The 23,025-nt window shown below is 34.6% G+C and overlaps 1 protein-coding gene across 7 annotated transcripts in view; it reads right to left on the bottom strand.

Annotated features, from left to right (window-relative positions):
• LRCH1 (leucine rich repeats and calponin homology domain containing 1) overlaps positions 1-23,025 on the bottom strand; it is a 134,127-nt gene that overhangs the window by 42,129 nt on the left and 68,973 nt on the right. For all 7 annotated transcript variants that reach the window (XM_074912922.1, XM_074912873.1, XM_074912903.1 and 4 more), the window contains exons 3-11: positions 22,526-22,652; positions 16,265-16,370; positions 15,633-15,769; positions 14,504-14,631; positions 12,402-12,486; positions 7,774-7,879; positions 6,197-6,306; positions 2,413-2,480; positions 1,285-1,371 (exon numbers count right to left, since the gene is read on the bottom strand). In XM_074912922.1, the coding sequence (XP_074769023.1) occupies positions 1,285-1,371; positions 2,413-2,480; positions 6,197-6,306; positions 7,774-7,879; positions 12,402-12,486; positions 14,504-14,631; positions 15,633-15,769; positions 16,265-16,370; positions 22,526-22,652 (954 nt within the window). The remainder of the gene's footprint in view (positions 1-1,284; positions 1,372-2,412; positions 2,481-6,196; positions 6,307-7,773; positions 7,880-12,401; positions 12,487-14,503; positions 14,632-15,632; positions 15,770-16,264; positions 16,371-22,525; positions 22,653-23,025) is intronic.

Raw genomic sequence — 23,025 nt, 5'->3', positions numbered from 1 at the left:
AAAAAATAAATATGTAGGAAATATTGGGGCAATATTTGACAAAAAATAAAATTACAAAATTTATAAGGCTGACAACTATACTTCTTTTTATGTCACTTTTTTCAGACCAGACTCTCTCCTTTTTTAATTACAACACTTCTCATCCCACAGACCTCACATGAGGTGCAGAAGCAATGGTATACTATTTCACAGAAACCACAGAAGCTAAAAAGCTTTCCTAATTTACATGACTTTTTATTAAGCAAAAATACTAGCGACTGAGGTATTTAGTATATGATTCAAGAATTCCAGTATTCTTTATATGATTCTAAATAAAGACAGATAATTGTCTCTAGAAGTGAATTTCTGTCCAATACAAAGGTCCACTACGTGAAAAATCAGTGTCAAAAACCACATTTAAACTATTTAAAAGAACAGTGTAGTTGCAACAACAAATGGCTACAGTAAACTGGCCAAGGGAGGAAGGAGAAACAAGGATACTTAAAGCTGGAAGTGACAAGAATGTTTCTAGTCTTCAGAGAAATGAAGCTGTAAACTTGCTACCTCAGAGAAGTAATGAAGAAAAATGAGTTACCTAGTTTTGAAATCAATTTCTGAAGGTGATTACGCAACAAAAAGCAATAGCAAGCATATGGACAGAATGACCTACACCACTTATCAGTCCTTTTCAGCAGGATAAGCATCCATTTTCTTATTCCTTTTTTTTATTCACAGATCCAGAGTCATTCCACCTGACTTCACCGCTTAAAATAAGCAGCTAAATTGTAAAATCTTGCCTTCTGTAGTCAGGGTAAATCCAAATAACTTTCTCCTTTTGATTTCAGAGGGAGACTACAGAAACTCCATAATTCAGGCACCTCCTTTATGAGCTCCACTGAGTTGGGATGAAGCCAGACCAGAAAAACTTCTCCTTTCCCACAAAATACACCAAGCATGAATAAGTGGAGGAGAGTTCATAGTCCCTACAAGAAATGTGACAATCCTAGACAAAACTTCAGAAAATCACAGTAGTGTACACAAGATGAATGGTTAAGGGGTATGTTCACCTCTAGCTTTAGGTTTCTTTTATACCTGACATCCTTCTTAATTTACTGGGAATCTTGGCTAGATACTCAGAGAGAGAATGCAAGTTTCCTTCTTAACTATCTGTCACCTGAAAAACATCAGTATGCTAACAAAGAATTTCATAACTCCAGAGAACATTCAATTATCAGTTAAAAAAACCCTCTAAAGTCATTCACAAAAATTTTAAATACATTATCACATCAGCTATTGTAAGCATACCTGTTGGGATCCTGTAATAAATCTACTGCTTCTCTTAGTTGTTCTATCATCGCTATATCAATAGCTTGTTCTTCTGATAAATTTATTCTATAACAGAAAACAAAAACATTCAAAAAAAGACGTATAACAGCAATCAACAAGGGTAGTCTGAATTTCAATTTGAGCTGTGTTTTTCAACTGGCATGCTAACAATAGAGAGGAAAAAACAGCTTCTGTGCACACTAGTATATGCTGAATTCATAGAAACAGTTTATTCTGAAAAAATTCTCCAGCACCTTGTCCTTAAAGCTCCAAAACCTAATACATGCATACCAGAAACAAGTGTGATGAACTAAAACTTCTAGAATTCAATTAAACAGACTGACTTCTAAAATTGAAGATTTATTTACCAATATTTGGTTCCTTAACCACAGTCATCACAAGTATTTTAACATAAGTACTAAATACAACAATTCTTTTAATGGACCACCATGCTTTCTTTTCAACATTTGTAATTGTTTTCAAGGTTTAGAAACACTATATCCTGCCAATAAGGCTCTTTCAGAAAGTACTTATTCTTCCCTTCCTTCAGTTTTTGTTTTTAAATCATACAGGACTCCAATGTTCTGATGAGTGACAACATTACAGCACACTGTCATATTAAATCTCCTTTTCTTATGCATTTGCCTCAACTGATGGGTCACTTGCTCTGCTCTTGAATTAATGTCTATGAATTAATGATTGCTTTAGGGTTAAAATTATGACAAAAATAAGAAAAATTGTGGGATTTTTTCCAATTAAATTAAATATTTTAAACATACATTAAATCTAGATTTTACAAGTTTTGAAAAAATCCTTTTTTATCAATGTCAGTTACAGACTAAATATCAAAATACCTAATTAAATGCTTGTATTCTACATAGGTAAAAATTATTTCAATGTTATCGGTGCATACATATTAATTAGTTGTAATACATCATCCACTCTGTTCAGCAATAATGTGTAAAACATTGAGCACACACAAAGTACAAGGCTGTGCTTCTGTCGTGCCTTCAAGTCTACAAAATTAACTGATAAGGAAATGCTAGTTCTCGTCAATCTAATGAAATGACACAGCTAATTGCTTATAGATACATAAAAAATACTTACATTTCGTCTGTTTGCCATTGTGTGTCCTCTTCTATTCTCAGTAATTCATCACACTCTGCTGCTCTGCTCTGTAAGCAAAGTGATATTGAGAACTGAACTTTGCAATTAAGTAGGCAAATAAAGTCTGCTTCAGACTCAGCACTAACCTAATTTATGTAACATTTAGGGGGGCTACTTGGAGCAAACTAACAGTTCTGCTCCACTCCTCACTCTACCCCCTTTTAAGATACTGATTACAAGATCTTCTAGCCACCATTCAGACTTTATTGAGGTCAACAGCCCTTACCTTCCTTTAACGGTAAAAAGAAAGTCAAGCAGCATGAGAATTCTTTATTCTGTGACCCAGATTTCATTTGTCCCTTGCTGGTATATGCAAAGAATGCTTCAATTAAGCACGACCCTAATTCTCCTCTTACTTGATCTCCTATCACAGCCAGATTTGTTTACAGAGAAAGGAAATTCCAAATCTGAAAACAGTAGCAATTATGTACTTCATAATTATTAACATGATCCCTACTTGACAATTTTAACAGCCATGAATACATTTTAAAACAAATCAGAGCAAAAACTGAGCGTAAGAATTCATATCAGTCAGCCAGTTATATTTTGGGTTCAATCTAGGCATAAATTAGAGCTCCCACTGTCCTACCTCTAACAATGAAGTGCTACTTGTTAGAAAACTTGACCCTTTCTTGTACGGTTCCATATAGTGGTTTGCAATTTTCTTTTCTCTCTCATCTCAGATAGGCAGGAACACTGAAGTAGTTCAGCAACCAGTAAAGATAGCAGCTCTCTGAATGGATATACATTTGTACTAGTAGATAATGAACAGCAGAAAACAGAGAGGCTTATCCTCTTGTGTCATGTGTTTGGCACATCAGTTGCATCACCCTGTACCAATAAATGCTATCCAACTCTGCCAGATGTGTCACTGGGGAGTGTACCAGCTTCTCCAACATTCTCCAGATGGCCCATTTCCAAATAACAATCCCCAGTAGAATGATTAAGCCCATTCTTTTTTCTTTTTCGTCTCCTTACAGGAATAAAGAACATGATTTTTCCCGTAAGAAGGGCACATATCCTTAGATGACAAAAATGAAGTACTACTTCTAGAAGGTAATCCTCAACCTCTGTACATAACTATATAGGTAAGATAAATAAAGCCATAGAAATTAGGGCTAACATTTGAAAAATTACAGAATCCTCCAAGCCTAAACTCCTCTTTTGCACTGCAAGCTGTACGGATTTCATGTACGGTTTGGTTAAACAGAATTTCAATTTTAGAAGACCCCTGCTGTCCCAAAAGGCATTTTATTACATGACGATATAAACCAAAGAACACAATACTCAGAAATCCATACAAGGCAGAAAATGCCCTGAGTTCAAAATCTTCTGAATGAAATGGATTTACTACCTGTTCAAGTCACCAACTGCTGATGTGAACTGCCATAACGTCAAGATGATATCAAAATTAAAATAAACTGATCACTCTGGCAATATCCTTATACTGAAATTCAATACAGTAACGTAGTAGTTTACTGAATCAGTGTCTGCAACACATTATTTTGGATATTATCTTATTGTGACAGAGGACCCAAGGGAATAGTCTTCAAATGGCATACTACTAAAAATCAAGAGGATGAAGTGAGAAGAACAAGGAAAGGAAATACAAAGTATATACATAATATAATGTACAGTCAGCTTCGGAGGAAAGTACCCAGTTCATTCACCTCAAATGTGCACACTTGCTGAAAATTTGTATGCAGGAAACTTACAAACATTCATTAACATTTTGACCATCAAAAATACTACTAATAATAACATTTCAACTATCTAAAAAAAAAAAAACCTCAAACTTTTTTTAGTATAAAAGTCACGAAAGAACAAGCCAATATAAAGTGTAGTGTCCTAAACATCCAGCAATAATAACTCTTCCTAATAATTAACACTATTGAATTCACATTTTTATCTGTAAATAACAAAAAGTAATAAGCAACACGTATTTGCTATGTAAATAAAGTTTTCTGATAACTACACGTATTCAGTAACTATGACAGGGAAAAAAATTTGTTGGGTTTTTTCCCTTTGTTTTTAAATGCTAGTCCTCTGTGGCTGCCACCTCAGAGACTCTGCAACTAACTGAAGATCTGCAAGAGTTTTGTTGCTAGAAAAAAAACAAAAGACCGCTCAAATAGAAAGATCTTTTGCAGAACCACAAATCTCAGTTTCCACGGAGCTGAAAGGCCACATCCTTTCTCTTGCCACTGTTACTTTCTAGCATGTTTTTTCCTATAAGGAATTGAAGACAGAAGTGATACAATGCCTCTTTGCAACCCTTAAAGATCTCTACAGAAGGAGAAAATAAGTTTTTCAATATCCATACTAGATAATCCCTTAGGGCCTACATATAAAACAAGAGGAGACACCCCATCCAGAGGAATGCTACAAATATCTCTGCATTACAAAGGATCTTCCAAAACTATCCAGCAAATAAATTTTCACAGAAAAAAAACCCACTTACTTTTCTCTAGAATCTTTCAAAAACTCCTCAGTCTACCTAACTACATTTAATTTATACACTCATCAGGCAGTTCTTGCTATATAATAATGCAAGTGACTTTCATGAGTTACCACACAACAGCTTTCAATAATGATTTGTAGTACATTTCTATGGATTCTATTACGGCCTTCTCAGACATGTATTCTAGACATATTACACTAAACCTAATGCCACAAATAGAAAAAAAACAAGTAAATGACAATATGAATGGAGAAAATATAACTTAAAATAGGCAAAAAGGCATAACAGAACACTTTCTAAAAAGTCATTCGTTTTGAAAAACAGTTCAAAAAGAAACCACATCTGATAGTTCCCTGACAAGAAGCGATATGCCAGGGAGATGCCACATGACTGATAAGTAAGTACTTATTAACCATGACAGAAAGACAAGAGTTAATAATTTCAAAAGGATTAAGCAACTATCTATGACTTGTTTACAAGCAATCCAGAGCACAGTGTTCAGTTATGAACATCTTAAGGAAACTGAAGTGGCACCCACACCTTTACATACAAAAAAGACTGAGAGGTATAAACTCAAAGTTTCTTATTGTGGATAACTTGTGGTTTTTTACAGACATTATTAAGTACACATGCACATATATGTTTTGTTATGCACACAAACATACACATGATTATTCAAAGGCACTTTCCTATCACCTATAGCATCTACAAGGTTCATAACAGAATCAGTGTTTTCTCCCTAAAGCCATCAAGAAAGGAAGTTGCCAAATCTTGTAAGAGGTAGGTTCCTAGAATAACAGATTTTATTTTAGATTTGATATAATTTGTCTTTATACGTCTCTCAATTTCTACAATTTTAAAACATTTAAGAAAATGTATTTTAATACCATAACATTATTTCATAACTTCAGCCACCACAGCTAACACTGAAAGTCTTCTTGCATTTTACTAATGCAAGTAAATGCTAAGATTGCTATATTCAAAATACAAATCAAATAGTACAGAATATACCTGTCACTTTTTCTTTAAGCCTTAAACATAGTTAAAGGATAACTCTCAGATATACTAGGAAGAGAGTTATGGGTAAATTGATCTCCTAGATTAATTATAGTCACTTTAAACCTACCTGCTTATTTTTGCCTTCTGTATCTTTTATAAAACTGAGTATCAGTTGTGGTTTATTATTCATTAAAATGTCTTCAGTTTATAATTCCTGTTTTCTCTGAAGATATTTCCCCACACTTAAAATTATCACAAACTTACCTTAATGTAACTCATAAATTCAGTAGTAAGAGTATCCGATTCATCAAACTGGCTTCCTGTTTCTCTTGACTTATTGACAATCAAGCAAGAAGAACCTTGATGGAATTCCACTAATAACAACAATTTAAAAAAAAAAAATTATTTCTGGTTCAGCTCAACATTTGTTACTCAACATAAGTTAAGTGTATTAAATTACAGAGCTCAAAATGAAACAAAGTTTAAATTTGGAGCATATTAAAAACTGCAAGCAGTTTAAGACCTTTGCATTTTAACAAGTGATGTCAATTCATTTTAAAGTTGTAATAAATCAATACCATGAGCTCATAAAGTTGTATATCAGATGCACCACAACAGGCATCGATGGAGTCAGTTTTCAACTACACTAAGTATGTCTTGCTGGTACCAATAACAAGACGACAGCTGGACAGCTGCAGAGTATTTTAAGGCATTCGGATGCCTCAGCCAGTGACTTGCAGTTTAATGCAACTTCAGAGTTATTATGCTGTAACAAACACTCAAACTCTTAACACAACTCAAACAAAATGATTCAGAGCCTTCAGAGCCTATGCCAATCTCTTGCTTACATATATTATTTCCAGGGATATGAGGCAGTAATAATTTTCTCCTCTGTTTGAAGTGGTCTGATCCTGTAACTTACCCTCTCCAGTTTGCTAATAAACACTGCAGGCTGTAATGCTCTTACTATCTCACTGTAGGATGTAATGTTCTTACTAATATTTAGTATTTTACTAAATTCTGATGAGTACCTCTACTGAAGCTCATTTAATCTGGTATGTAACACTACCTATGTGGTTTCCATATGCAACTCACTGACTTCATCCTGTATGTGCAGACCTTGAAGAAGCATTGTTTATCAGTATGTAGATATAATTTAAAAAATTAAAGTTATTTCAGTCATATTTAGATAAAGTGATACGTTCTCACAAAATCTGAAGAGATTTGCTTGTTTCCAGAGGTAATGCTGACTTTGATTAATAAAGCTTTATATACACATTAAGTCCAACTACAGAAATGGACTCTGTTTTTGTAGAGTTTTGATAAGTTATTACACATTGATATTACTGGTTGGGAAGCATGGTTTAAGCCAACTCTTACTTTTCTTCCCCAAGTCAGAACCAGAACTTATTAACTCTTGAGGCAAGGTGCAACAAGTTCATTGGAATTGCTACAGAAAATGAATATAAGGACCTCAATTCAGCTCAGTTAAAAACATTCTAAGTAACATACTTTTTCCTTTTTTACGTGACTTCATATGCATGCCCAAAGCCTTCTGGGTAGGTAGACTTTTATTACAAAAAAACCCCAAAATGCATGTTGTTCAACTAGAATATCAGCAAGAAAAATTCAAATTAATAAGGCATTGATCCAGTGCGAAATTAAACACTGAAAATTCCAAGACAAAATAGCAGTTAATAAAACAGATCTCATTTAAAGATGATATTCTTAGACTCCTGAAAGATTGATGCTTGTTGAGCTGTTATTTATTTACAGTTTTATACATGGAATTATTGACAGAATTTCCCTGTATTTAATTCCCACTTTTTTTATATTCCAACCTTTTCTTGAGTTAGCATGGTGACCTGAATCTTCCTTTACAACCTGATCTTCTTCCACAATGTCTGACATTGGAACATTAAAACTGATAGTATCTTCATCAGATGGCTAAGGAGAAATAAGATAAACACTGGTTTCAGCTCAAACCAAGAGTGATAAAAGTGGACATATTAAGAAGAGTGCTCACTAAAGAGGGGCAAACTAGTAAGAGAGAGGATACCAGAGCATCTAACATAACCAAGTCCTGTTGAAGGAAGCTGTAGTCATGCTGAATACATCCTCACAGGACATTTGCCAAGCAGAACAATTCATATGTCCTCTTTTCTTATCTTCCTCACTGCAACTAGTCCTCTCCTTGCAGTGACACCACTGCACTGTGCTGCTCTCTGTGCACTTTCCTGGGATAGCTGAAAATACAGGCTCCTTGTAGCCACTGAAGTCTAAGTCTTGTATCCCAGTCCTTTTTTCTTTCCCTTCAAGATTTTTCCCCCCTGGTTTACCATGTAGCTTATTAATTAAATATCTAAAGCAAGCAAGATGAACTTTGTAGGCTGAGACAGTTATTAGATTAACTGGTAGACCTGAAAAAAAAGCATAAACACTCAAGTACACTGGCTTCTCTTCAATGACTTAAAACCTCATCCATGTTTTTCAGCTGTATTAGCTGGTACACTAAAACACATTACTTCTATCTACAAGCTTATCCTGTCTATAACTTTATAGACAGTGGCTACACAAAGAAGCACTGACACACTAGCCTTCACTTCTGTCCCATGCCACCAGGGCTCTGCTGTTCTACAGGACCAGCACTGACCTGCTCACAGTGGGACCTGTTCACATTCTCCCGAGGTGAACTATGGCAAAAACACAGTTTGCAGAAGAGGCCAAGTTTTTATCCTTGCTTTCCTGAGATAGAGAGCTTACCACTACAACAGTCTTTGAGAATTTTGCAAATGTATTTCCCAACAAAACCACTGGCATTGCTCATTCTTTGGATGCTCTGTTTCTGTAACTTGCTACTCTGTACATACATATTCTAGACAAGTGCTTTGTAATTGTAACTGCTATAACACATATATAGCAGTTTGTTCCATATCCTTTAAGAATATATATGTTTAAGGAAATGGTATTTCCCTGTTTATCAGTTCAGCCCACTGTAACACAAGATCTGCAATGGAATGGGATGTTGTCACATACAATCAGTTACCCAGTTTCACAGTCACTAGCTTCTAGTAGAGTTATGCCATTCTTGCAACCTTTATATGTTCCTATTCTATGCAGAAAATATTTTTTTAAATCCTGAAGGTAATGTTTGTGGTAAGGGATGGAGCAAATTTACCTTGCTCCTAAAAAAGCGTATCAAACTTACATGTGGTTATTCCCATTTGCCAAGAATACCCTGGACTTAATGCATTTTGTAAAAGTGGACCACCACAAATGTTTTCTATGAATAAACTGCATATTATTAACTCTATCATTTCACTGGCTGTATTGTTCTGCCTAAAGAGAAAAAAATTCAAAAGGATGTTCAGGGACTTGATAAAGCCTTTTCATAATGATGAAGCTTTGTAATGAAGTGAACTAGCATTGCGGTACTGCTCCTATTTGTCAAGTTTTAAAACAAATTTTAAAATAAATTTTATTTTAAAATTAAACAATATAGTATCTCAAACAGAAAATAAACAAACCACACTCCAAGTATTCTAAGCAAAAAAGTCACTGTTTTTTTTAGACCTGAAGCAATGACAACCCAACAGCTTTAAAAAAAAAAAAAAGATGTGCACACTATAAATTCATTCAGACAACCAAGGTTACAGTGAAGTTCCTTCTCTTTCTTTCAGTTTATATCTCATGTGACATTTAAGCATTAAATTTAGTTATTCTAAATCAAAGATTCATGTTTTGTTAATTTCACAACTATCATTTGAAAATATTACATTAAAATATTCTTATACACTTATTACAAGTTCTGAATACTAAAACAGGCATGATTTTTTCTCAGCAGAGTCACACATACTGCTTTTAAGAAAATATTTTGGAGTGTTGGTGTCAAAAAAGCCATGGGCCATTCAATCCAGAAACAGAAAATCATTCCTTTAACAGGCTATGTCTCACTTTCAGGGCCTACAGAATTCTGCAATTTGTTTTCCAGGTGTTTCCTGCCAGTATAGCATGAAATAGAAACTATCCTGCAGCCTGCAATAATACAAAAGTATTGCTCCTTCACAGGTGAAATACTGCATCTCACTTCCTTCATCCAGAGTTTTATTTTTATTCAACTAGCAACAGAAGACAATAGACATGGAACAATTAAAAATACCTAATGCTATGCCAACACTGAGTTCAGATGATGCATTTTGAAAGACTCTTCATATACATTCTTGCTGGTACTAATGCATCACTCTTATGGGTAATAAAGCAGGGACAACATCTGGATCTTAACAAGTACCCTTTTGTCCTAATGAAGTTTAACTAAGGAAAAAATAAGGCTAAAGGGAGGTGGAAAATGGATCAAAATGCTGCACTGTTCCTAAACGATGAGGTACATGAGTGCACTACCTTAAAGCGGAATTTGTCTTCAAGCTGCTGTGATCAATTTTACAGCAACACTACAAGATATCTTTCACTTGAAATGCTCAAGATTACTATACCTCTGAAGAATTGACCCTGAAATGACCCTACCAACAAATCAGACAGAAATACGTAAATCATTCATTTCAATAAGTAATCTCTCCTGTGTGTATGGATCCAAAACTAATTAGCAAGCTTCCTAAAAAATACATTAGTATTCAAACAAGTCATTAATTTAAGGTATCATTAAGGTACCATTTTCAAGTTACAGAAATGACATGGTAGTATTTTCTGTAAAAGAGATGAAACTCAAAAGCTACTAGCCTTCAGACTAAAAAATGCAGTTTGTTTTTACGGCTGATGTATTTATAAAAACCCTCTAAAAATGTGTTTTAATGATCACTTTATGACTGATCATTTAATGTTTATCTAATATTTGATATGTACATTTCTGATTGTAATTAACAACATATGTGAATCTGTATTTGCAGCATGCTAATATTTCTTGTACAACTCTCAACTGTAATACAGGTATTAAAGGTTGCATCAGAAGGAAAAGTGAGTGGTGAATTTACTACCAAATACATTTGGGACTAGTGATCTCGGCATCTATTTTCTCCTTAATAGTAGAGCAGTAGTCAGGTGGGGATGGAATGAGTAAATCAGATCACATATAAGAAGCCTCTGTGTTAATAAAAATATATTGGTTCACTGTTGATGGTCTTTAAAATATTTTTTGCAGCATTTCAATGGCTATGTTTTGATTACAGGAAAGATGATCTATTTTCTAAAGGTGTTACTTGTAGCTAAAGAGGAAATTCTGGAGTAATAGTTTCATTAACATGCTAACTCAGCTTCAGGAAGTGTAAGAATGGCAAAACAGTTCATAAGTGTCTTATAGCCTGCATGCTCTTACAACTAGAAGAAACCATTAGAAGTCTGGCTAGAAATGTCCGTAACTCTGCTTCATTTCTATCTAGCAAGAAACTTGCCCAAATACTTAAAAAAAAGCCCCACAGGGATTTCCAAGTGGTTTTGTATTTAAAAGACCAATCAGTGTCTAAGTGGATTGATTTTCAATCTGCTTTTTAGTAACTACAAATTCAGCACCTACACTTGATTGTTTATATATTTTTTTCAAAAGCAACAGAATCTTTTTTCCTCAAAGGAGGAAAGAAACACTAAAGAATCAGTGTAAAATAATTTGAAGTAGCAAGAAGCTCATTCTTTTATTGTGACCTGTATATTTCCTATTAGGTCAGACTAGAAATCCCGTTATTTGCATATTTCTGAAAGATCATCACTGAATTATATTGCAAATTATTTACTTATTTATCATTATTTATTCAGTTCAACTCCAAATAGACTTCGTGCCCTATTCAGCTGAACAGTGCCTCAGAATAAAGGTCTAGGGAAGTGAGTTCTAACTGCTTAGGATAACACCAGTCTCAGAAAACCATCCTTTCTCTTTACACAGTCAGACAACATAGTTCATAAAATTTCTGAAGGCTGATTTCCAGCACTAGGTAATTGCCAGAACATGTAAACGCATTAAGATCTGCAAAGTTTCTGAAGTTCCTACACTACAGTGAACTGCCATAACCAGAACGTCACAGAACATACCGAGACTCAGCACACTGAACTCCTGTTAATTCCCAACAGGAGACTCATCAGTCAGAGAAAACAGGTGAGAAGTAGCCAGGCATGTAACCTGTTAGGACATTTATTTTGTTGAAAACAGCAGACATGGATTCTGATTTCGTCTTCGTTTATGTAAACTGCTGCAGTTAATTTTCAATATTGGTAGGTCGTTGACCATTTGTAAGCAAGTATCTCACTGCCCTATTCAGAAATTGTACAGACAAGAAAAAAAAAAAAAAAGAAAACCCCCAGTCTCCTTTTACCTTTGTTTAACCATTTCTTAGCAAGAAATTCAGGCCAAGAATGTGGTTGCACACTTTTGATGGCTAAAAATGTATTCACATTGTTAACAAACTTAAAACATAGTAAAAATACAGGTGCAGGAAGGGGAGCTGGACACAAAATTCAGGCAACTTACCTCTGTTGCTGACAAACGTTTATCACCATTATCACTACCAACACCGGAATCTGAGTCCTTTTTACTTGGGTAGATGTCATCAATGCTAGATGTGAATTTAAAAAAAAAAAAAAAAAAAAAAAAATTCAATAAAAAGCTATCATAGCATTTACCATTAGAATTCTGTCTTAGTTTTGCTTAAATTAAAGCAAATTCCAACCAGTCTTAATGGTAGAGGGTGAAATAGCCTAGTACGGTTAAGAACTACAAATTTGCAGTCTGGCGATAGTGAAATAGATCAGATGGAATGGCTGGTTAGCCTAAGGATTAACGAAACGAACAGAAATAATCTTCTATAATGCTTACTTTTGTCTATACACTAAGTAAAAATATTTATTTACTCGCTAAGTAGAACACAGGAGTCTGACTGAAGTCATCTAGCCATGGGATAAGCAACTAAATTAGTTGAACTCAAACTGGAGTCAACGGATTTAACTGTAAACATTGATGCATTAAAAGTGAGCTTTTAGCTCCCTGTGGCTTGAAGTAATTATTAACACAGAAACCTCCTTTTAGTGCTTTAAAATAGACTATGAAATTTAGGTTTTTAAGAAAATTACTATAGTAATGGCCACTGCTCTCTCTTCTGGTTTCATTACCTAATATGACTTCTGCTCATTTTAAAGCACACTGTTAGATGCAATACTATCATCACTTAACTTCTTTTTGTAAATATGCTTTACTATCCCCTCATACGCAATCCTGAAAGCTGTAATCTTGAGTTCAGATTGACACAGCAATTTAAGAAATAATTTAATCAGTCTTCACATGAATAAAGTACCTGATTAATCCTAATCTTAAATTATCTCTTATCAGTAAACATTTAAGGATTTTGTGTAGGAACTGCCTATGGAAATCCTAACCAGGTTATGTTTTTTCTTTAGAAGTGTGAAATTATTCTCTAAAATAAAAATTTGGTAATTATGATGTGATAGAGTATTAGGCTGTTAGTTACCAATTGGCACCTACCCTGTACTATCCCCTTACCCTAACATGTATGCTCCTATATGACCAAAATGTCATACAGGACATGACATTCCTATCAATCTTCTTATATGCTAAAAGAAAAAAAAAAAACCAAAAAATCTGTAGGTGTTTCCCAAATGGAAAACTTACTCTTCATCCAGAATTCTTCCCACCTTTGGCATTTATCTGACAGAAATTCACAAAGGTGTCTCCAAACATACATGGAGGTAAACAATTTGTTTGAAACCTTATCTACATGACTGAAAGGGAGATTCCATAACAGGGGTGGTTTTTTCAGGGTGTTAGCAGCAACATCTTTATTTTTATTTACATCAGCACTTTGTTTTTAATGAGTACTTCTCTCAAAAAACAAGGTATCATCCTACTTTCTCTGATTGGTTATATCATACTTCCCATATTATCAAAGAAAGAGCTAGCTAAAAACTGGTTTCCAATTAGCTACGGAGATTCTTAGAGAAAGGAGTTGCTTTGTATCTCGTTCCTGTCCTTAAACCACAATACAAGATGACATTACCTAGATCTTTGATGCAAGACATTAAAGATTTTTTCCTTCATTTTGCTAACAAATAAGCACGTTTCACTTTAAAAAGATCTCAGAATCCATGCAGTTTGCTTTGCTGGATGGATAAGCCTCCGAATGAATAAAAAAGCTTGAAACAACTATGTGACAAATGTATAACAACATATAAATCACAAAACAATACAAGAAATAAGAACTATTTAATAGCTTTACAAGAAAGTTCCAACACTTAATGACACTACCACCTGAATTATTTTCAACATATTTCAGTAGTCTACTAGTAAGAGATTAGATGTAAAGTAAGACTCACGTCGAAATTATTTCTTAATGTGCTGCTAACTTTAATCAGAACTAATTGTTAAAAATATTTTTTCTAAACTCTTACAGGCATTTCACTACAATACAATATATTAAAGCAAAATAAATGTCTGTTCAAAAAAGTACCCTCTAAACAGCATCTGAACAGATGAAACTGTTAGCTAAAGATATAAATACATTTATTTCACTTTGTTTGTAAGGGTTACATGAAAAAAGTAAGTGAGATTTTCATACATACCTCTCTTCCACAGGTTGCGGCAAATGCTGTTGTTCTATGGCATTAAGATACAGCGAGTCTGCTGTTTTAATCTGACAGGCTTGTACAGTCAGATATTTGAATATATGCACCTTACCCTTTGTACAAATCTGTTAAGACAAGAAAGAAAAGTAGGTTTATAAATAGAATGAAAGAATGAGCTTTTCACTCAAAAAGAGTTATGATAAAATAGATGGTATGGCCTGCTACTAACTGTAAATTGAAAAATTATTTTCCAAAATTAGTTAATAATGACATTTAATTAATCAGCATGTCCTTTATACTCTTAGCCATTTTTTTAAGCCTTTTTTTTTTTTAATAATGTCCAAGCATCTTTATGATGCATTTCACCTGCATTTTACCTGCATTTTATTTTCTTTAACTGCACACTTGTAGCTCAAGTACTTCGTGAAACTTGCTCTGTATTTTTGGAGTTTAGGAGCAGCATCACCATTGGTTATGAAAAGTATTTCTCCAATGCCATAAAAACTATCAAGTATTTCAACAGCTGTTGATCTAGAACAATTGTAGTTCTCAGCGATATAGTTTGAATCTACTGCCCAGTAAGTCAACAACAATGTTGTCCTTAAGCAGCAAGCACAGGTTGCATTCATTTATCATCATTTCTCAGCATGGCGTACAGTTCAGAACAGGAGTCTGATTTTGTCGTGTATTACAATCTATAAACTTACATTATAAAGTAAAATAAATTTTACATCGATTACATTACAGTCTGCATATTTTTTAAGTTAAAACACTGCAGTAGAACCTTCTAGAACTTATTAAGAGAGAAAAGATTTATCCAGGAAGTTTCTCGCTTCTTTTTCAAAACTATATATATATTCCAACATTTTCATATGCAGATAGGAATGACAAAAAAACAGGCAGCTAATGGAATGGAAATCATCTATACTCATGTTGCTTCAAGTGGTACACAGATCCATACATAGAACATAGGATATTTTCTATGTCTTATTTACATACCAACAACTAACGTCTGTGATGGCTGAAGTTCAGAAGCCTGCAGTTGCAGAAGGTGATATTTATAGACTATAATTTGTTATCGTTCACCCAATATTAAGGCACAATGTGAATTGCAGATGTTACTTACTTGTGCTGGGGGAGACTGCAAAGGATTATTCTCAAGTAGTAATACTTGTAACTGCACCATCTTTCTAAAACAAATTGGAATCACAAGCACTTTATTGCAGGAAAAGTCGAACTTTACCAAGGGAAGCTGTACTAGTTCTAAAAGTAACAAAAAAAGAGAGGTGATGTTATAGCTGTATTTATTTTCACCATAAAATCATAAAATATTTCTGAATAAATCTTGTGCATTCAGGAAAAATACTAACTCGAGCAGGGATATGGTCAACATTTACTCAATTCTATACTGGGAAATGAAAAGAGTGTTATTGTTATACAAGTGACAAATTTTAAAATAAATACTTTGAAATATTTTTTTTCCCTGAAGCTCAGCTGACAGCTCCCATACTACATTCACAACTAAGCACTTGTGCAACTTAAAAGATGCCTAGAATCGCAAAATAATTCAATGAAGAAAGCCTGACACAGTTAGTGAGTACCACTGAAATTTGTATTCTGCAAACTCAAACGTAGTAAATTTGAATACAAAGTAATTACTACTTTTTAATCATATTTACTTGCATGACTGAAAAATACTTTCAATATGCTACTAAAAAGAGCTACCATAAAGTTATTGGGATTTTTGTTTGTTTTTACCTTGGGGTAAAACTTCGAGGTAATTTCTTCTGACATTCAGTTCTTTTAAAGATTTCAGCTGGCCTATCTGCTGTGGCAAAGCTGTGATTTCATTACAGCTGACATCCTACAGCAAAATAGTAATAATAGAAACAATGAACTTTTGGCTCCTAACTGTTAAATAATACTGATGTGAAATTGTAGCTAATTTGGTATTACTGTTTCAACATTTTATTAACCTGAAAACATGCAACCCTCTATGTCCTGTCTTCACAATGCAAAACTAGATAAATGAGAAAATGTTTACACATTACTTAAAACCCATAGTGAATTCTTATTTGGGGAGCAAGTTAATTTTGAAAGTTAATTTAATTTCTATAGAAACATTCAAAACCATTTGCTTAAGAAGTTCCACCTTTGTTTTCTCAAGTTTTATCCATATGAAGAACTCCGTACCATGATTATATAACCAAATATGTTCGGATGAAATATAAAACTGCCAGTGTGTGCATCTGATTTTTTTGAAAGATTCTTGTTCTTCTGGAGGGAATATTTAAGCACAATTAAAAAACAAAAAACAACAAAGCCACACACACACGAGAGAAAACAGCAATAGCACTCTGTAATGATGCTCAGGAAAAGCATATATTTGATTATCACATCACACAGGCTGTAATAAAATAGGACAGATTTTGTTCAGCATTATACAGATATTCAACATCCTATTGTAAAAGGTGCTTAACTGCCTACACAAGTTCTAAGTAGGTCTGATTTTGATGACTAGGATAACAACCTGTTTAATGACCCGGATGAAACTGGAACCCATCCTCATTTCAGCATTCCTAAAGGACTAACTGCCGTAAAGTTGAAAGTATGGGGTCTGGTTATAGTGAGCACAATTGCTCTGAGCAACCTGGACTAGTGGAAGGTGTCCCTGCCCATGACAGGGAGATTGGAACTGGGTGATCTGTGATCTTTAGGGTCCCTTCCAACTCAAACCATTCTATGATTCTACGAATTTCAAGCAAGTTTATATACAGCAGTATTACTGTAATAAATATTATACTTTAACACTATTGCTAACAAGAAACCACTATGAATGTGTACTGAAGATCAACTTCTTGGATTAAATCAGTCTAAAACAAGACAGTTTTCAGATACTAGCTATCATTTTTGCTGCCAAACAGTCTACACTCAATGTGAAATCAAAAGGACATCGAAACCTCTGCTTACATGCCATGCAACCTGTAAATTTGAGTAATGTCCCAATCACGCTTCCATTTCTTCATTAAAAAAAAAGGAAACAGTATTTCACAGTATGAGACCAAAGTGAGGTAATGCCAAATTTTCCTGAACAGCCGCTGGAATACTTTTAGGACATTCACTCCTACCCTCTTGACTTTTTCAAATGTATTTATACAGTATCTGGGAGCTCCTAGATTACAAATTTCTGTAAATCGGTCAGATTTCCAAGTCCTGTCTTTGAAGACAGTTGCTTTAATACTAGTCAGAAATGTTATATTAACTTGTTACCCTCAAGCCTAAAATCTAGTTAACAAATAATGATAGCAAAACCAAAATGTGATCTGGCAGTGCTGCTTGCTGCATCAGACAAGTTTCCTCTTGTAACAGAATCTGTTGCCAAAGTTTCCTTCCCTTGTCAAAACAGAGTCAGGAAATTATTTTAGCTTTTAGACAAGGAAATTAAAAATCCCAGTTAATGTGTGAATCTTTTGCCCAAGTTGTCACAAAGTATGGTTAATTGCACTGTTCCCAGATAATTTATTTTTAAAGCTTTACTGTCCTATTTTCACTTTACAGACTTTAAACAACTTCATAATTAGATACTCAATTTTTAGGGCACAGAATTAAAATTTAAAGTCACCTTGTGGCAGAGAAACTCTAGACCAATGCACTTATGCACACACACATCAGAATAAGTCAGGGAAAGAGATAGAGAATTTTAAAGGAAGTGGAAAAAACCCACAAACCACCCTGAAAAAGCCTAGCAGTGTGTTGCCTCAAAACCAAAGTCCACTTATAAACTTTTAGAACATCCTCAGTAAGACTGATTTGTTATGACAGCATGTCAGCATTCGCAAGATCTCTATAGACAGAGTATCCTTTATGCTACTAAACACTGCTGTCCAACTTCTTTTATTCCTTTGTTTGAATAGCTGTGGAAAACAAAGACTTAGAACATTACTTCTTGTTATACTTATGCTCTATTATCAGACTTCATGAGTGTGTATGTGACAGAGACAGTGCTTATCTTTCCCATTACTTTGGCACTAATGGAAGCAACACTATCAAAGTCAAACGTCTATGGTTTTCAAGCTAATAATTTTTTAAAGGAACTACGCAATCAGCAGTTTGGAACTTTACTTCATGGACATCTGCAACCAACCAAAGCGCAAACACCTACACAAGTTCCAAAGGTGTGTTAGCTGGAGATCAGACTTCTGCATTAATTCTATTTTGTTCTCATCAGTTATGCCAAGTCTTGCCATGACAACACAATTTCTCAATATTAGAGAAATGTAAGGAATATTTAAATTGAACATTCATTTCTGTGGCATGAAGCTCAATGGCATGAAAACAAATCAAAATAATCAACATTTTTCTCTTGCTTATGGTAAAGTTTAAATGGTCTTAAACCAATAAAAATCAGCATAATACAAACAGAAAAACAAATATGGTACTCTGGCTCCATATTAACGTGTTTATTCACACACACAGAAAAATTTATCCAAAACACTGAAATTGAGGTAAACCTCCTCATTACATCCATCTTAAAACTTGGGACTCCTGACTGAGCTGTTATTCCCAAAAAGTGTGGATTCTGTCAGAGCTTGATATAATAGCCATACAGTATGGTAAATGAAAGTCACACGGTGTGTTAGCACATGGACCTTTTTAGGCAACAGAAGGCAGCAGGTTCCACTTGGTCAGGCTGCTGGCCCAGATTAGATGAATGAGGTGAAGGACCTAAAACCCAGCTGAGAGATTTAAACGCTTCCAATGTGAAACAGGAGCATCCCAGTGATGAAAGCAGCTGTTACCTGAAGAAGGTAGAAGTGCAATACTGCCTGATAGGATGGAGAATGGAATTTTACTGTACATCTGATGAGTTTTGGGTACAATTACTGAGTCATCTCTACCCAACTATATTTCTCTGACGGAAAATAAATTTCAGATTATCTTCACATCAGTTTTGCACTCATCCTCCTGGTTGATAGTAGAGGATGACTGAGTTACACAGCTGCAAATAAAAGTAAGTTTCCCAACCAAATTTTGCAAATACATATCCTGAAGGGAGAATAATTTATATGTTATTCTGATGTTTGTAAGATAGCTGTTAGATCTATATAACCCAGAATCCTAAAATTTAAAAGAATACCTGAAAATTTATTGTATGCAATATATGTCATGCTATGCCCCAAGTATGAAATTTATTCAAATATATACATGTAAAAACTGCCTAGCCCATTTTGGAAGAGAGAAGAAAAAAGCAGAGTTAGTTGGAAAGATCTGATCTCATTTGCAGCAAACTATACTTATATCATGCTAGAGTAACTACAGAGGTAAAATTTGTTTCAAGAAGTTAAATAACAAAAAAAAAAAATCCATTTGCTATGTACACACAGATTTTACTGGATGCAGCTTGTGAAACATTTTGGGAACCTGAGAGTGCTTGGCAAAGTCCTAGTAATACAAAAACTGCATGCAGCCAGGAGGTGTCCGTCACCTCTCAGGATCAATTCCCTGGGCCAGCTCAGCCCCAGCACTGCATGTGTACCAAAACAACAGCACGCCCTGCCAGGGGCCTGGCTGATTGCATTGCTTGGAGGCCACAAGCTATTCAGGCTGGCATTGCTCTCACACAGCTGAATGTTTTGTGCAACAACTGCAGTATGACTTAATCTTTTTTTTTTTTCCTCTTTTTACTCATTTCAGAACAATAATCACTTATTATCTAAACTGCATTGTATTATATATGCCAGCACAGATCCTGGCTTTCAATCCTACCACTATTTGCTTCTCTCAGTACTTCACAGTTCAGTAATTTCCAGCTAAATAATGCAACTCATTTCACTGGAAACGTACCAAACTCTCATGGTGGCATCAAACTAAGTCAGATCTTCTGAACAGAACCATGAACCATCCCCAATTTAACAAAAACTTCCCTCCCACCACCCCCTTCTAATCACAAAGAACTAGCATCAGACCTTGAGCTTTTGTAATTATTCTAGGCTACCAAAGGGACGTGTTGCTACAGCCTCTCATTTGAAATATTTTTAGAGCGGGAATTGTTGTGTTCTTCATGACAGAGTAACACTGAAATTATACTGTAACTGGAAAGCAATATGAAAATCCAGTATACCAAAGTTAATTTAAACACATGATTTGTTTAAAAAAAAACCCCAAACAAACCCTATAATCTGTATTGTTTTTCAAGCTTTTAGTTTTTAACTTTTCAAAATTCTAAAATAAGGATAAGGGCTACTCTTAAGCTATATACAAACTCTTACCAACAAATGAAACACTTCCAGCATCAGCAATGCTAGTTCACCTCACTGAGAGGGTTAATTAGATATGAAAAAACTTCAGCAAGTCTTTACTGAAAATATTGTCACAGACCTCGGTTAATAGAAATAAAACGGATTATTTTGACTAGGCAGAATCAAGCTAAGTCTTTCAATTATTTCACGAGCCTGCTGCCACTAGGCTAGGCTACATTTAAACTAGAAGCAATCAAGACCTAACAGGGTTCCAATTGTTGTTTATTATCTATTCAGTCTTCCTATCCCTGAAATTAGGATGTATTTAATACTGTTCAACTTCAATTATATACAAAACTGGAACCATAATCTTTTACTGAATCATATTTTAAGCACACTGGAAACAATGCTACAGCCTAATGTGGTTTTCTGAAGGTTAATTAAATCAAAACCATTTCAGTAACCTTATTAAACCCATCATACACACAAAATACACACATACAAAAAATATTTGATAAGATAAATTAATAATGCTCACCAAAACAATCCAAACTTGGTAGTCTTTAGCTCAGGCATAAACCAGAAAGGAAAAGGTAACTACCCCCCCCCCCCCCCCCCCCCCCCCGCCCAATACTCATCAACAACCAGATCAGTTGTAATAAATAATAGAAGCCTGACAACACAGGATACTGTACAAAAAGAATACTAGAAGGAAAAAAGCCCCACAGTTGCCACTTCATTCCACATATGAAGAATCAGTAGCAGGACTGGGGTGTAAAGCAAGGTCAGCTCAATTCCTGTAACATAATTTAATAGAGAAACTACTGTCATAAAAATAATAACATGATAAGCAGGCACTTTCAGATACTGAAAACGTGCAAGATAACTGCTGTCAATGGAGATATCAGCAGCTGGAAGAAAGTTCAAATATCATTGTTTTACTATGAATAAATTAGCAGTGTCAAAATGTAGTTTGTCAATTTGTATCTTAAGAGATCAAGGTGAAAAGAAATAACCTGAAGATATCATGCCTACACCGCAGAGAATTCAGTCTCAACCTACAATATACAAAAGAGGAAGATAAAAGGATAAAAGGGAAGCATTCTCTTATATACATTTTCCACATACAAACTTTAAAAACACATGTACAATTAAATTAATTTTAAGGTACCAAATAATTTTTGCCTTTTCAAATTCTCATTTACTAGGCAATTTATTATAGATTATCTACTGCTTGCAGAAACAGTAGTTGCATGGACAGCTTTAAAGACTAGAGGAATATAATAATTCTGTAAATCAGATTGGTGTTCAGGCAAGGAAGGTTGCATGACAGAAACAGCGAAATAAAATGAAAATAAACCATGATAAGATCACTATCACTAGTGGAATGCCATGTGGTAAGCAGATAGTAATAACAGAGAGAAAGGAAACAGAAGGGGAAGGAGCTACAGAGGGGAATACACCTTTGCAGAGCCTGATGCCAGAACTATGAATCCGATACAGCAAGACAGAGAGCCAGTGCAGGTAGTGAGTAAAACTGGTAAAGACGATGAACCTCAAAGCTGAGTTCTGAATGAACCAAGGGCAGTGATGTTGTTTAGAAGGGTCTTGAAGAACACAAAGGAAACTATTATTGTGTTACTACCCAACACAGTTGAGATGTTCAAAAGTTAATTTTTTAACCTGCATTATAGCATTACAGTTACATTTGCAAAGTGAATTTTACTCTTTCTAGTTAAATACAAATAAAGTCAAAGTTAAAAAAAGATCAGTAACATACCAGTTCCATTAACTGTTTTAGCTGACCTATCTCTTCTGGAAGGGAACCTAGCTTATTGTTACTTGCAATTAAGACTTTTAGAGGAAGACCACACAGGCAAGCTGGCAAAGAAGAAAGCTGATTTCGACTGCAACAAAACAAGAAAGGACAACCATTAAAACCACCAGTGACGTTCTACTGAATACTCACATAAAAGACAGAGTTGCAAAATTTCTTCGTTTTCATGGGTCAGATCTTATGCAGGCAAATTTTAAATTTTCAAATGGCAATCACTAAGAAAACACTTGCATATCAAAAATATCTGTGTTACTGATTAAACAGTATTGTGGAATTTACCCATCTGGAAAAAATGCATTGTATCAGTTTCACAATATTGTAACAAGCCTGGCTGTCATCTAGAACAACTGTTTCCCTTTCTAATGAATACAGGAAAGTCAACTGAGAGAGTATTTTGCAGGTATTTAAATATTCCCATAGTTTATGTGGCAGTATAGTGGATG

Source organism: Athene noctua, chromosome 1 (assembly GCF_965140245.1).
Source record: "Athene noctua chromosome 1, bAthNoc1.hap1.1, whole genome shotgun sequence".
Lineage (NCBI taxonomy): Eukaryota > Metazoa > Chordata > Aves > Strigiformes > Strigidae > Athene > Athene noctua.
This window is presented reverse-complemented; position numbering and strand designations above follow the sequence as displayed.